Here is a 15,327-nt window from a genome sequence, read left to right on the forward strand (position 1 = left end):
TAGATCCAAAGGTAAGAGCTAAAACTCCTCTTAACAAGTAGAGAAGTAGGTCTTTATTCTTTTGGGTTAGGCAAAGCCTTGCACACCAAAAGCACAAATAACAAAAGAATAAGTTGGACTTTATGAATATCCTTTATAACTTCAAAGAACACTGTCAAGAAAGTGAAAAGACAACTTATAAAATGAGAGGAAATGTTTGCAAATCATGTGTCCAATAGGGACTTGAATCTAGAATATGTGAAGAACTTTTACTAAAGTCAATGAAAAAATGAAAAAATGAAAATAATCCAATTGCAAAATGAGCAATCGTTCTGACTAGTCATTTTTCCAGAGAAGAGAAACAAATGGCCAGTAAGCACATTTGTCACATCTTTCGTCATCAGAGAAATTGAAATCAGAACCCCAGTGGGATGGTACCCCACACAAATTAGGATGGCTAGAAGAAGTAAGATAGGTAATAACAAGTGTTTGGCAAGGAGGTGGAGAAGTCGGAATACTTACCGTTGCTTTCTCACTCCCCACTGGTGGGAATGTAAAATGGGATAGCTGCTTTGGGAAATCGTGTGGCATAGGGTTACCATATGACATAGCAATTCCACTTTTAGGTGTATCGCCATGAGAAATGAGAACCTCTGACCACACAAAAAACTTGTGCATGACTGTTCACAAGAGCCAAAGAGTCAAAACAGTGCAAATGTCTATCAACCAATGAATAGATAAATAAAGTGTGGCACATGTCTACAATGGAATATTAGTTGATAGTAAGACAGGAATTTAAGTATTGACCTATTCTACAGCATGGGAATCTTGAAAACATTATGTTAGGTGAATGAAGCTAGCCACAAAAAATCACATACTGTATGATTCTTTTTATAGGAAATGTCCAGAATAAGCAAATCCATAGAGACAGAAAATAGATCAGTGGTTTCCAGGGGCTGGCTTGTGCATGTGTAGGGAAGAGGCTGGGGGTATATGGGAGTGACTGCTAATGAATACAGGTTTTTTTGGGGGGAGTGATAAAAAATGTTCTAAAATTGATTGTGGTGATGGTTGAATTATACACTGTGTAAGTGGGTGATTGTATGATATGTGAATTAGAGCTCAGTAAAGCTGTTATGTATTAAAAAAGCATGAGTCTCATAGTGAGAAAGTTATTCCTCTCTCAATTCTATTTTAAACTTTCAGATTGAATCAAAGAGAGTCTCAGTTTGATGCTAACAAGTCTTTAATGCCTCTTCAATTTTTTTTATAACAGAGAGAGATCAGGATTCAGGCTCAGAGTCTTAGCCTACAGGATTATCTAGCTAGAATTTAACAAACTAGGTAAGGCAAGAGTTGTGATGGCAGTGAAGAGAATGTGGGAGTTTGATGTCCTCCGCACTGGATCTCCTGTGGGCTGGTGTTGGGGGGCAGGCCTGTGTTTCCAAGTCTGCTTCTGCCCCACTGGGAGATCTGATATAGTAGTTTAACTTCTTTGAGCCTTAGAGTCCCCTGAGGTGGAGTGTTCCACCTTACAGAATTTTTTTTTGAGGGGGGGTTGAAATTACATCATATTTAAAGACCCTGTAGAACACCTAATGTACATTGGGGACTCAAGCTGGAGGTCACTCAGGTACCATCACACCCCTTAGGAATGACTGGCAGAGAGAGGCTTACCACATTGAGACACAAAAGGATCTCAGGCAAGGAGTGGGGTGTGTGGGGATCTGCCCAGGGATGGAGAGCAAGCTGCCATGCCCTCCAGGGAGGCCTTGGCCTTTCTTTTGCAGGCAGAGGCAATGATCCAGGGGAGGAGTGGGTTTCCTTCTCTTAGTTGTTTGGGGTCTTTCTATTGGAGCTCTCCTAGGTCCTGTTGGAATTAATGGAAAAATGACCAATGCCTAACTCACAGCTCACCTGGCCCAGCTTCTCATGTTGCAGATGAGGGAACTAGGGGCGGCAGAGGGAACAGGACTGGCCTCAGACCAGGATTTGAAGCCAGGTCTCCTGGCTCTGTATCCAGTGCTTGCTCCCCCTATCTAGTCTCTCCCTTCACTCTGTCCTTCAAAGTGGGCTCCAGCTTTCCTTAGCACTTGACTGGGTATGGGGCTTGGTTCTGATGACATGTGTCTGTTGGGGCCTCGTGATTTTGAACATCGGAAACTGTAGGGGCAGCTTTGGGCAAAAGAGGGATTTTTCTGGAGCAGAGGATCTTGAGGGGCCTGAGACCAGGTCTGAGAAAGGGCAGGGCCTTCTAAATGGGCTTACCGAGGCTTTGTGGTACACAGGCTCAGGATCCTGTGCTCAGTGACCTCTCTGCGGTCACCTGGCTCAGGAAAACACTACGAGGCCTAGCTCCAGCAACAGCTTCCCCTCCAGCTGGGAAGTATGCTCTGGCCTGCACACTGAGGGGAGGGATGGCTCCCCAAGAGGAAGGAGGGGGGTGGATGGCACAGGGTAAGGGCCACATGGGCCCACCAAGTGTGGCAGAGAGCAAGGGAGGTGGGGACTCTGCCCCAAGGGCATCCACAGACATGCTTCTCCAGAAGAGGATGTTCTGGGAGGTGCAGAGCAATTGCTGTTGAAAACCTAGAGGAGAGGACAGATATTTCCACAGGGTTTTTCTCTCACCTGCTGGTGGCCAGTGCTCCTCACAGATGACTGGTGTTCCTTTTGGAAAAGTGAAAACATGAATATGTAAAACATCCTCTCTGGTGCTGAACTGTGAAGGAGCCCCTGCTGGCTGGGACAGAGTAGCTTAAATCCCATGGAACTTCAGTTCTCAGGCCTGTCATAGGTGGTGGTTGGGGTCCAGGCCTGCCTCCGCAATAAGGCTTCCAGGGCTGCCCTCATCTTCCCCAGGTGCCTGGGAAATGAAAGATGCCCCAGAACGGGCGGATCCCATTTTGGCATGCACTCACTAGACCATCACTACCAAAAGGGAGGAGAGAAGAAGGGATATGGTTCTGTCAGAGCTAAAATAGCTCCAGAAATGGAAATCTTACCAGATGCCAGCATTTTGGAGGATTCCTTTGGCAAATGCTGGTGTGTATGTGTGTTTCAGAGCAAGGTTGAGTTTTGGGTGACAGCAAGCCGATGCAGATGTCTGCTGCCTTGTCTTCTGTCAGAGTCCTTCTCTTTCTCCTCCTCCTCCTCCTCCTCCTCCTCCTCCTCCTCCTCCTCCTTCTTCTTCTTCTTCTCTTCTTCTTCTTCTTCTTCTTCTTCTTCTTCTTCTTCTTCTTCTTCTTCTTCTTCTCCCTCCTCCTCCTCCTCCTCCTCCTCCTCCTCCTCCTCCTTCTTCTTCTTCTTCTTCTTCTTCTTCTTCTTCTTCTTCTTCTTCTTCTTCTTCTTTCTTCTTCTTCTTCTTCTTTCTATTCTCGATTGTCACCACTGCAATCCCGATAGGCACCCTCCAGTCTTGGTAGTAGAGGTCCACAAGAATGGCAAGATTGAGTAACAGCCTTGGTCCCCGTCACGCACATGTGGAATCCTGTTGCATGCTACAACCCACAGCTCCCACTAAAGGAGCCAGTGAGGACAGTGAACTGAGGGCCTTGAGATGGGAACAGGATGCATGCTTGCTTTCCAGAGAGACCTCAGCTCTCATAATGTCAGTGTTTTGAACACTTTAAAATTCAAAGTAATAGAGGATAGCTGTTAAGTCTTTAGGTTCTTATAAATTTTTTAACCCTTATTTTCCTAGTGACTACTTCATCATAAGCCAGACAACAAAGAAACACAGAGCATAGATGGAAGGAGTAGGGCAGGCATCTTATAATTCACCAAGTTTTGAGAACCAGGGAATTGATCTGATGACCAAAGAGACACCAGGCTCTAAGCCCCTACAGTAGCACCTGAGGGTCAGGTATAGAGTCCTCCCTGTGAGCCTCCCTCCTGGCTCGGTTGGATGGTCACAGAGTTCAAGAGCAGAGTAAGTTTGCAGTAAGAGCCAGTGTTAGGGTGCCAGCCCCACCAAGGGGCACCAGGCTGGACAGATGCAGTTAGGCTCCCGATGGAGTGTCCTTCAGACCAGTGTGCTTCAGGGACTACTTTAAATGGTTATTAAGTGGGAGAGAAAACAGATTCTTATTAATAAAAATTATATATAGAAACAGATACACTTGCTACTGGTAGCAGGAAAATCAGAGTCCTGGAAAAAACTCAGTGAAATGTAGCCCACGTTCTGTACCTTGTTCTCTTGTCAATTTTCTTTTGCAGATTTTTAGACAGATCATTCCTGGGGTGGATACCAAGATGCTTGAAAATCAGGCAATGAGATGAACCTCACTTTCTTTCTGAAGAGCCCCTCGCCAAGTTTATTTGGGCCAGTGGTCTGGAGAGGTGACCAAATGCTAGTTTCAGATGGTCATTTACTGGTTCTGGGGTGGCAGTTCTGGTCTTGAGGTGGGCAGACCGTGTAGTCTCAGATGGTCAGCCTCTGGACTCAGTGAGGTCAGCCACTGGCCTTGGGGCAGGTGCCACCCATGGTCATCAGTATGACATCATGTGTGTATTCCATCGATACCTGGAAGAGATGGGTTGATGCTGGTGAGGTATGTCTGACTTGTCCATTTGTGAACACTGTCCATTAGAGGTCTCTGGTTTCATGAAGAAATCTGAGTAAACTGCCATCATACTTCAGATTTATCTCCGTGAACTCAAGTGCCCTTCAGATGGGTGTTTGGAAGGGTCCCTGCCAGGCAACCAGGCCAATTTGGGCCCTGGTTTCCTGACTCTGGCAAGGGCCAGGAGAGCATCAAACAGATTGAGTTCCCTAGGGTCAGCCTACCAGGAGACCAGCCAGGGAGGAGAGCCTGACCTCTGGCATATGGGGAAACCTCTAACTGCCCTGGGATCTCTGAGGTCAGAGAGGGCTGCTCTTCACCAGGTTTGGTTCTGGGTTGTTGTCACATTGGGTCCCTTCAGAATAACCCTAGGGCTGTAGGCCTGTGGCATAGACTCCCAACCTGGGGTGCAAGAGTCCCTTCAGATGAGGGGATTACCTTGCTGTTTGCTGATGTCCTACTGTCCTGCTCTAATTGCCATAATAGGCCTGGTCTGGCCTAGGGACCCACCCAGGAAATGCTCCTTCCACCTGGGGTTGGGCTCTGATTTCTTGATCCTGTGTGTTTCTGGCAGGCCTTCCCACCCCTAGGTCTCAGTTTTCTCATATGGAGAGCAAGCAGGTGGATGACATCACATGGGTTGCTGAGCACCGTCAACCTGTGCCCTAGTTCCATGTCCCAGAGTGCAAATGCTCCTGCAGCAACCATATGAGGGGGAGGGATGACCAACCCCAACTATGGGTGAGTAATTGGAGGCCCAAGAAGCCTTAGTGCCTTGGGTGAGGTCATCTGACCAGACAAGTCATGCTGGGAACCCAGAACACTAACTCTGGACCACTCACCTGCTACTGTGCTGCAGGTAGGTCCCACGTGTACTTGAATGGGTTCTATTAATAAGATGGATTTGAGACACCAGTCTGCCCCCAAACCACAAACATGGGAGAGGCCAATGGCACTAGAGAAAGTAACTATTGCTGTTGTCCACCCTCACCTGCATGGCAGTGCAAGGGGATGGCCCATGGTGTCCCTGCCCTTCTTGTCTGTGTCTCAGAGGACATGTCTCATTGTTTTTGGATCATTTATTCACTCATCTGCAAACATTCGCTCACTCCCCGCCTGGCCTAGTGGGACCCTGGGATCTAGGCATGAATCAGAGTGTAGGGGCCTGCAGAGTTCCCATGGGGCCTGTCCTCCCCTCTCTCCTCCTACAGACTGGTGACCTTGGCACCCTAATCTTGGCCCCCATAGCTCTGGCTCCTCCCCTTTCTCTGCATCTTGGACCCCTTCCCAGAAAGTCCAAGATGCAAACTCATGTCTTCAGGGGGGTTGCCGCTCCTGCTTCTCTCATCTTGTGTCCCTCAGAGAATGACTACCCCCTTCTTCCCACTGTCCACTGGGACCCTTGTTAGTTTCCTGCAGCTGATGTAACACATTATTGAAAACAAGAGAAACTTATTCTCTCACAGGCCTGGAGGCCAAAGTCAAGGTGTTGGCATGCCTGTGCTGTCTCTGGAGGCTTGAGAGGAGAACGTGAGGGAACCCCTAGCTAGTGCCAGCTAAGCCAGCATGTCAGATGAGCAACAGGAAGTGCCAGCTGTTCTGATGTTTTGAGAATTTGAAAATCTGGTCATTTATGTGAAATCCTCTGATTCTTAAGTTGGAGCAACTAATTTAGGCTTCTAAAAAGCCCTGAGTGAGGTCACCAAATTGGCAGAGTAGAGGATTCAGCCTCCATCCCCCAACAAAGATGAATAATTAGGCAGCTATCCACAAACAACATCTCTGGGAGAGCTCAGGAGTCCACTTAAAAAACTTTAGCAATGCAGTAGAACAAAAACCCTGAGAAAAAAGGCCCAAGAAGAAAAGGAAGGCAGCTTCATTTTGTTTACATCATCCTGTCCCCCAGGCCAGCACTGCTCAGTGCCAAGAGGGAACTCCCCAGCACTAAAGACTTTCCCACACTGGGAGAGGGAGAGTGGGATGAGCAAGCAGCTTCCCAGCCTCTCTGGGCAATGAACAAAGGACCCAGTCCATGTCATCCCATCCAGAAGCCAGTGAAGCTGAGATGTATAGAGACAGCCTGGAACAAGAAGGGCAGGAGTTACTAGCATGAGGAGTGGCCGTGGTTCCCAGTCGTCTACTATGCAGGGGGTACCAGCAGCTTTCACCAGTGGCCAGCACAGCTGCTGTGGATCCCTCAGATTTTACCACTTAGGTTTCACCCCAAAGGCTTTCATATTCACAGAAACTAGCTGCTTGAATCATCCCGCTCCCTCCTCCCATCCCCTTAAGCATGGGATCTGCATCAGCAGCCTGCCCTGGCCTCTGTGGCTACACAAGTGCAAAACACCAGCCTAGACCCTGTGGCTGATCCCCATAGCCATGGACACACAAGGCTAGCCCCTCCAGCTGTGCACATGCATGCCACTGACCTGACTCGTAGTCACCAACCTCCACTGCCACGTGTGCACCCATGGTGGGACCCTGCAGTCATGGGAGTGCACATTGACAGCCGGGTTGTTGGTAACTGCTAGTTGCCTATAGTTGGCTCTGGTTCTTGGCCGTGGGTTCTGGAGCTTGTCGTGTGTATGTCTGCAACCAGACCCTGTCACTACCCAGGCATCTGCATCTGGTCCCCACAGCTGAGTATGTGCTTACCGATAGCTCTGGCCACCACCACTCTTTACCCTGATCCTTAGTCACTGGACCTGGAGGTGCCCCCAAAGATCCCAACAGTGCTTATAGCCATTGGAGACTCCTGCAGTACTCAGCAAAGACCACACAGCTGTCAATGTTGTGGATCCTAGCAGCCTAAGTCAATGAGACATCCTGTCCTCCCTACCCACCCTGCCTCTTCCTGGTCTCAGAGCCACCACACACCCCCTGCAATTGGTGCCCTGCTTTTGCCCACTAGATCTGGGGTCACAGCATGAGCCAGTGTGCTCCCACCTGCAGGTAAAGGTCTTTTCTTAACGAAGTCAGTTCATAAAGCCTGAAAATGTGCAGAAACCTATGCAAGACTACAGGGATTTTGAAGAATCAGAAAAATGTGACACCATCAAAGGAAGACAGTAGACTCCCAGTAACTATCTGAAAGAAATGGAGATACATTAGTAGCCTGATAAAGAATTCAAAATAATTGTTCCAAAGTTGTTCAGAGAGCTTTAGGAGAGGACAAACAATTTAACAAATTGAAAAGTTGAACAAAGAGATAGAAACCATAAAAAAGAACCAAACAGATATTGGAGCTTAAAAATACAGTTTTTGAAGTGAAAGATTCAATAGAGAGCATCAACAGCAGACAGGATCACATAGAAAAGATAGTGTGCTAGAATGCAGATTATTTGAAATTATCCAGTCAGAGGAGCAAGAGAATGAAAAGGAATGAGGAAAGCTTATGAGACACCACTAAGAGAAACAATCTACACATTAGTGGAGTCCCATAAGGAGAAGAGAGGGAGAAAGGGGCAGAGAGTTCATTTAAAGAAAAATGGCTCAGGGATCCCTGGGTGGCGCAGCGGTTTGGCGCCTGCCTTTGGCCCAGGGCACGATCCTGGAGACCCGGGATCGAATCCCACGTCGGGCTCCCGGTGCATGGAGCCTGCTTCTCTCTCTGCCTCTCTCTCTCTCTCCCCTCTGTGCATTCTCATGGATGAATAAATAAAATCTTTAAAAAAAAAAATAAAGAAAAATGGCTCAGAACTTCCCAAACCTTGGGAGACATTTGAACATCCAACTTTATGAAAATCACCCCCAAATTTCAATCTAAAAAGATCTTCTGTAAGACACATTATAATAAAACTGTCTAAAATCACGAAGAGATATTTTTAAAAGCAGCAAGAGAAAAAATGTATCTCCTATAAGAGAACCCCTATAAAGTTCTCAGTGGATTTCTCAGCAGACATTTTGCTGGTCAACAGAACTGAGAGGATATATTAAGAGTGCTGAAATAAAAGAAAAAAAAAACCCAACAAAGAATACCTTATCTTGCAAACTTGTTCTTCAGAAATGAAGACATGATAAAGACTTTACCAGCCAAGCAAAAGCTGAGGAGAGCTCATCACACTAGACCCACCTTAACGAAATGCTGAGAATTCTTCAAGTTGAAACAAAACGGTGCTAATTAGTAACATAATATGTGAAGGGGTGCCTGGGTGGCTCAGTTGGTTAAGTGTCTTCCTTCAGCTCAGGTCATGATCTCATGGTCCTGGGATGGAGCCCTGAATCAGATTTCCTGCTCAGTGGGGAGTCTGCTTTCCCTCTCCCTCTGTATGCCTCTCTCTCTCTCTTTTTCTCTCTTCCTCTCTCTCCCTCTCAAAAGACTGAAATCATACCAAGTAACTTTTCTGATTATAGTGGTAAGAAACTTAGAAGTCAACAACAGGAGGAGAACTGGAAAATTCACAAATATGTGGAAATTAAACAACACATTCTTGGACAACGCATGGGTCAAAGAAGAAATCAAAAGGGAGATTGGGAAAATATCTTGAAACAAACAAAAGTGGAAACGCAGCACACCAGAACTTCTATGATACCGCAAAAGCAGTTTTTTTTTTTAAAGATTTTATTTATTTATTCATGAGAGATGCAGAGAGAGAAACAGAGACCTAGGCAGAGAGAGAAGCAGGTTCTTCGCAGGGAGCCTGATGTGGGACTCAATCCCCATCCCCAGACCCAGGATCAGGACCTGAGCCTAAGGCAGATGCTCAACCGCTGAGCCACCCAGGCGTCCCTGCAAAAGCAGTTCTAAGAAGAAAGTTTATAGTGATAAATACCTACAATAAAAAAATAAAGGTCTCAAATAAACAACTTAACTTTATACCTTAAGGAACTTGGAAAAGAAGAACAAACTAAGCCTAGAGTTAGCTAAAGAAAAGAGATAACAAAGATCATGGCAGACATAAATGAAGTAGAGAACAGAAAAACAATAAAAAGGATCAACAAAGCCAAATAAAATTAAGATGTAAATAAGAATTTAAAAGATATTACAACTGACATCGCAGAAATATTAAAGGATCATAGGAGAATACTATGAATATGTATTTATACAGAATACTTATACAACAAGATTGGACTACCTGGAAGAAATGGACAAATTCGTAGAAATGTACAACCTACCAAGACTGAATCAGGAAGAAATAGAAAATCTAAACAGATTTTACTCAATAATGAGTAAGCAGATTCAACTAGTAATCAAAAATATTTCCAAACAAAGCAAAGCCCTGTCATAGATGATTTCACAGGTGAATTCTACCAAACATTTCAAGAGTTAATGCCAGTCCTTCTCAAACTATTCCTAAAAATCCAAGAGGAAGGAATGTTCCCAAACTTGTTTTATGAGGCCATCATTACCCTTATACCAAAGCCAGATAAGGATGCTACAAGAAAAGGAAACTATAGGCCAATATCCCAGATGAATATAGTTGCAAAATTCCTAACAAGATACTAGCAAACTGAATTCAACAGAACATTGAAAGGATCATGTATGTGATCGAGTAGAATTCATCCCTGGATGCAAGGTTGTTTCAACATATGCAAATCAATAAGTGTGATCCACTACTTTAACAGAATGAAAAATAAAATTTTTAGGATCATTTCAATAGATGTAGAAGAAGCATTTGACAAAACTCAGCCTCCTTTCATGATAAAACTCTCAACAAATTGGTTATAGAAGGAATGTAGCTCAACATAATAAAGGTCATGTATGTGACAAGCCTGCAGCTATAAAGGTTAAACATTTTCCTGCTAAGATCATGAGCAAGACAAGGGGGCCCACTCTCACCACGCCTATGCAACTTAGTGCTGGAACTTCTTTTTAAAATTTATTTATTTATTTATTTTTTAGAACTTCTTCTTTTTTTAAAGTTTATTTATTTATTCATTATAGTAATTTCTACACCCAATGTGGGGTTTGAACTTATGACCCCAAGATCAAGAGTCACACACTCTTCTAAGCCATCTGGGTGCCCCAGTACTAGAACTTCTAACTAGAACAGTCAGGCAAGATAAAGGAAAGGCACCCAAAAAGGAAAAGAAGAAATAAAATTGTCCAAGTTTCCTGGTTACATGATCTTATATACATAGAAAACCCTAAAGACTGCACTAAAAACTGTTAGAATTAATCACCAAATTTATTAAAGTTTCAGGATACAAAAATCAACATAGAAAAATCAATTAAATTTCTATACACTAACAGTGAGCTATCTGAAAAAGAAAAAACAATTTAATTTATAATAGCTCTAAAATGCTATAATAATTAGGAATAAATCTACCCAAGGAAGTGAAAGACCTATACACCAAAAAAAAAAAAAAAAAAAAAAAAAGATATTGATGAAAGAAATTGAAGAAGATACAAATAAATGGAAAGATTTATTTGGGGAGTCTAAAAATTAGTGAAAGGGAATAAAGCGGAAAGGAGAGAAAATGAGTGAGAATATCAGTGAGGGTGACAAAACATGAGAGACACCTAACTCTGGGAAGTGAACAAGGGGTAGTGGAAAGGGAGGTGGGCGGGGGGTTGGGGTGACTGGGTGATGGGCATTGAGGAGGGCACTTGGCGGGATGAGCACTGGGTGTTATGCTATATGTTGGCAAATTGAACTCCAATTAAAAAAAAAGTAAAAAAAATAAAAATAAAATGGGAAAAAAAAGAAAGATATACTGTGTTCATGGATCAGAAGAGTTAATAATATTAAAATGTCCTACTACCCAGAACCATCTATAGATTCAATGGAACCCTATCAAAATTCCAAATTCTGGTAGAAAACCAACCCTAAAATTTGTGAACCACCAAAGACCCCAAATAGTCAAAGCAATCTGAAGAACAAAAGTGGAGGCATCATTTTTTTTTAATTTCAAACTAGACCTCAAAGCTACAGTAGTCAAAACAGTATGTTATTGACACATCAACTAATAGAATACAATTGAGAGCCTAGAAGTAGTCCCACACATACTGTCAGATTATGTTTGACCGATGGGATGGTCAAACATAATCTGGGAATACTAGATGGGAAAAGAATCTCTTCAGTAAATGATGTTGGTAGTCACTTGCCAAAGAGTGAAACAAGACCCCTGTCCTACACCAGTCACTAGAGTTAACCCTAAATTGATTAAAGACTTCAGTTTAAGGCCGAAAACCTTAAAACTAGAAGAAAATACAGGCAAAAAACTCCTTGACATTGGTCTCGACAATGATTTTTTGGATATGACACCAACAGCATAAGCCACCAAAGCAAAAATCAGTAAGTTGGGACTACATCAAACTAAAAAGCTTTTGCACAGCAAAGGAAACCATCAACAAAATGAAAAAGCTTCCTATGGAGTGGAAGAAAATATTGCAAACCATTTATCAGATAAGAGGTTAATATTCAAAATACACAAAGAAGTTACGCAACTCAAAGCATAATCTGATTACAAATGGGCCTAGGGCCTGAATTAAACATTTTTTCAAAGAAGACATACAGATGATCAATCAGTACATAAAGGTGTTCAACATCAGGGAAATGCAAATCAAAACCAACCATATCATCTTCACATTTGTTGGAATGATTATGAAAAGTATAAAATAAGTGTCAGTAAGGGTGTGGAGATAGGGAACCCTCATGCACTGTTGGTGGAATGTGAATTGGTTCTCACTATGTCACATATGTCACTAAGGAGGGTCCTCAAAAAATTAAAAATAGCACCGCCATGTGATCCAGTCGTCCCACTTCTACCTATATATCCAAGGGAAGTGCAAACAAAATATTGGAGATATATCTGTACTTCCATATTCATTAAACCTTTTTCACAGTAGGCATGAAAGCAACCTAAATGTCCATCTGTAGATGGCAAATTGATAAATGTGGTTTGCATATACAATGGAATGTTATTCAGCCTTTATAAAGAAGGAGTTCTTGCCATTTGAAACAACATGGTTGAAAACTGGAAGGTATTATGGTAAGTGAGATAAACTAGACACAGAAAGACAAATGTAGACTCTGAAAGACTCAAACTCAGGGTGTCTGGGTGGCTGAGTTGGTTAGGCATCTGTTTGACTCTTAATTTTGGCTCATGTCATGATCTCAGGGTTGTGGTATCAAGCCCCATGTGGGGTTCCATGCTCAATGGGAGGTCTGCTTGGGATTCTCTCTCTCTCTCTCCCTCTGCCCATACCCTCATGCATACTCTCCCTCTTTCTCTGTCTCTCTAAAATAAATAAATAAATCTTTAAAATAAAATACTCAAACTCATAGCAGGGGAGAGTACAGTAGTGGTTGAGAGTAGAATGGTCGTTGCCAGGGACTGGGGGAAGGGGCAAATGAGAGGTGATGGTCAAAGGGTACAAAATTTCAGTTATGCAAGATAAGTTTTGGAGATCTATTATACAGTACCATGCCTATAGCTAACAATATTCTATCATGTACTTAAAATTTACTAGGAGGGTCAATATTATAAAAAAATGTTCTAATCATGAAAAAATGATGATGAAAGGGTAAGAGGATACTTTGAGAGATAATGGATATGTTTATGCCCTTGGTAGTGATGGTGGAAATGAGTGTATACTCATACCCAAACTCATGGAGTTGTATAGTTGTATACATTACGCACATCTTTTTACATGCCAATCATATTTCAATAAAGTGGTTTAAAAAAAAAAACCCTCAACCCCCTGGGTGGGTCATAAATGTGTGATCTAAAGGAAATACATCCGCAGGTTAACACAGCAGGGGGCCCCCACTCTGAGACTACTGATTTATAGCTAACAGATGGAAAATCAAAAGCATGGGAGCTAGATGGGGTGGTGATGGCTGGATAGCCAAAGGGAGGGCAGGGCCATGTGCCTGCACTTGAGGGCGAGATGGCAGCTGGAGCATCTGAACGAGGTGCGGAAGGGAGAATGGGAGTTCACCAGAAGGCCAAGGTGAGGAGGGCCAACTGTGAGTGCTGTCTTGGAAGGATGGGATTGTCCCAGACACTGGCGTGAGAGGTGTGTGAGCCAGGGGCTGGCAGGGCAGTGGCAGGCTGAGAGTCTTGGCTGCCAGAGTATGGAACAGCCTGAATCCTGGTGGGGACAGGGGTCCAGGGAAGGCTTTTCTGCATGGGAGGGGTACGGCCCCGTCTTGGGGGAGACAGCAGTTAAGTTGCTGTAGAGTCTGGACCAGTGACCGATGTGGATGAATGGATAGGTGGTGGGAGCATGGGGACTGTGGTCAGCTGCAGGGATGCCTGCTCCATCCATGGTGCCCACTGCCAGGCAGTATGCCCTGTGGTCCACCTGTTTTATGAGGGACACTGGAATTCTAGTTTTGAAGCATGAAATCTCATCATTTTGAGTGTTGGGTTCAGAACTTTGAAAATACTGTTTGGGTCCAACTGAACATATCCATGGCAGATTTAGTCCTCAGTTGACTGGGATCTGGTGGGAGGTCCCTCTGGGACCCTACTTGCTATTGCCCAGCCTCGGCCTTTGTCCTGTGTTTGTGTCTTTGGGGGGGTGGGGTTAGGGATGACCCAGACAGAGCTTCTTCCCCCGATAGGGCTCACCACCATCCAGGGCTCTGGCCTCAATGACTAGAAGGGGAGGCTCTGGGCAGATGGGGCCTCTGGAGTCACCTGTCTGTGCCCTCTATGGCCCAGGGTTCAAGCCTGGCACCTACCTGGGATGCTGGGCAGGGTCGTTCTGGTCCTGTTGGTCTGGTGGGAGGTCCCCTCGTGACTCTACTTGCTGTTGCCCATCCTCGGTCTGCTCTGCTCTAGGAATCTGAACCATCTCATTTTTGTCCTGCAGGCTGGCCTGATCCGTATGGAGGAGGAGGAATTCTTCATTGAACCCCTGGAGAAGGGGCTGGCAGCCGAGGAAGCTGAGCGCGGCCGTGTGCATGTGGTATATCGCCGGCCCCCCACCACTAGGCCCCCTCCTCCGGGGGGGCCACAGGCCCTGGACACAGGTAAGGCTGCTTGGTGACGCTGGTTGTTCCATGCCCCGGGGTTGCCCAGGCCCAGCTGGAGCCCTGCTGTCACTGACCGCATGCCCCAGTGGGTGTGCTGCAGTGCTGGGGTGGGAGTCACATGACAGCAGGTCTGGGACCTCCATAGCTGGTAATGAAGGCTGCTCAGTGGCCTACATTCTGCTGTGTGAGGGCCAGTGAGTGGCAGGGAGCAGGAGAAGCACAGAGTAGACCTACCCCTGGGCCCGAGTCTTGTGCCCATGTGTCTGAGCATGTGCCCCTAAAGAAGATGTCTGCTGACCTCAGGCAGCCAACCTCTTCCTCAATGCAGTCTGCCTTCCCGGCAATGACAACTGACTGCCCTTCCCTGACTACTCATAGAGGAAGGTCATGAGCACTCCCTTGGTCCTGTTTGGATCCTGCTTCCCTCTGGAAGACATGTACATGTCAAAGGGGGGACGGGGAGGGAAATGTATGATAGAGACCCCAGAGGTGTACCCACGGCCTTCGTGGCCTGTGCATAGACTCAAATGGGTTTTTTTCTTTTTCAACTTAGAACCAAAGTGCCCCCTGGGCCCAGGACCACAGAAGGAACTTCTGAATGGGTCTGGTGACAGCCCCTGGCTGCAGCCTCTCAGACCATTCAAGAAGGCCTGGCCAACCTGAAGCCCAAATTCCCCCAGCATTCTTGGGATGCTGGAAAACAGGTTGCAGTGAGGCCAGGTTGGGGGTAGACTATGATCCTAGCAGGCCTCGTAGTCCTCAGAGCCTCAGGGACCAGATAAAGCTGCCTTGCCTGTGCTTGGTTGTTAAGGGCTGGGTTAGCCCTCAGACTGTGGTCCAGGACCCCTGGC

General features: G+C 45.3%; 1 protein-coding gene across 1 annotated transcript in view; it reads left to right on the top strand.

Annotated features, from left to right (window-relative positions):
* The window catches only part of ADAMTS2 (ADAM metallopeptidase with thrombospondin type 1 motif 2), a 225,139-nt gene that overhangs the window by 58,487 nt on the left and 151,325 nt on the right, over positions 1–15,327 (top strand). Inside the window, exon 3 of the mRNA XM_077911167.1 lies at positions 14,314–14,473. Within this exon, the coding sequence (XP_077767293.1) occupies positions 14,314–14,473 (160 nt within the window). The remainder of the gene's footprint in view (positions 1–14,313; positions 14,474–15,327) is intronic.

This window comes from Canis aureus, chromosome 10, assembly GCF_053574225.1.
Source record: "Canis aureus isolate CA01 chromosome 10, VMU_Caureus_v.1.0, whole genome shotgun sequence".
Taxonomy (NCBI): Eukaryota; Metazoa; Chordata; class Mammalia; order Carnivora; family Canidae; genus Canis; species Canis aureus.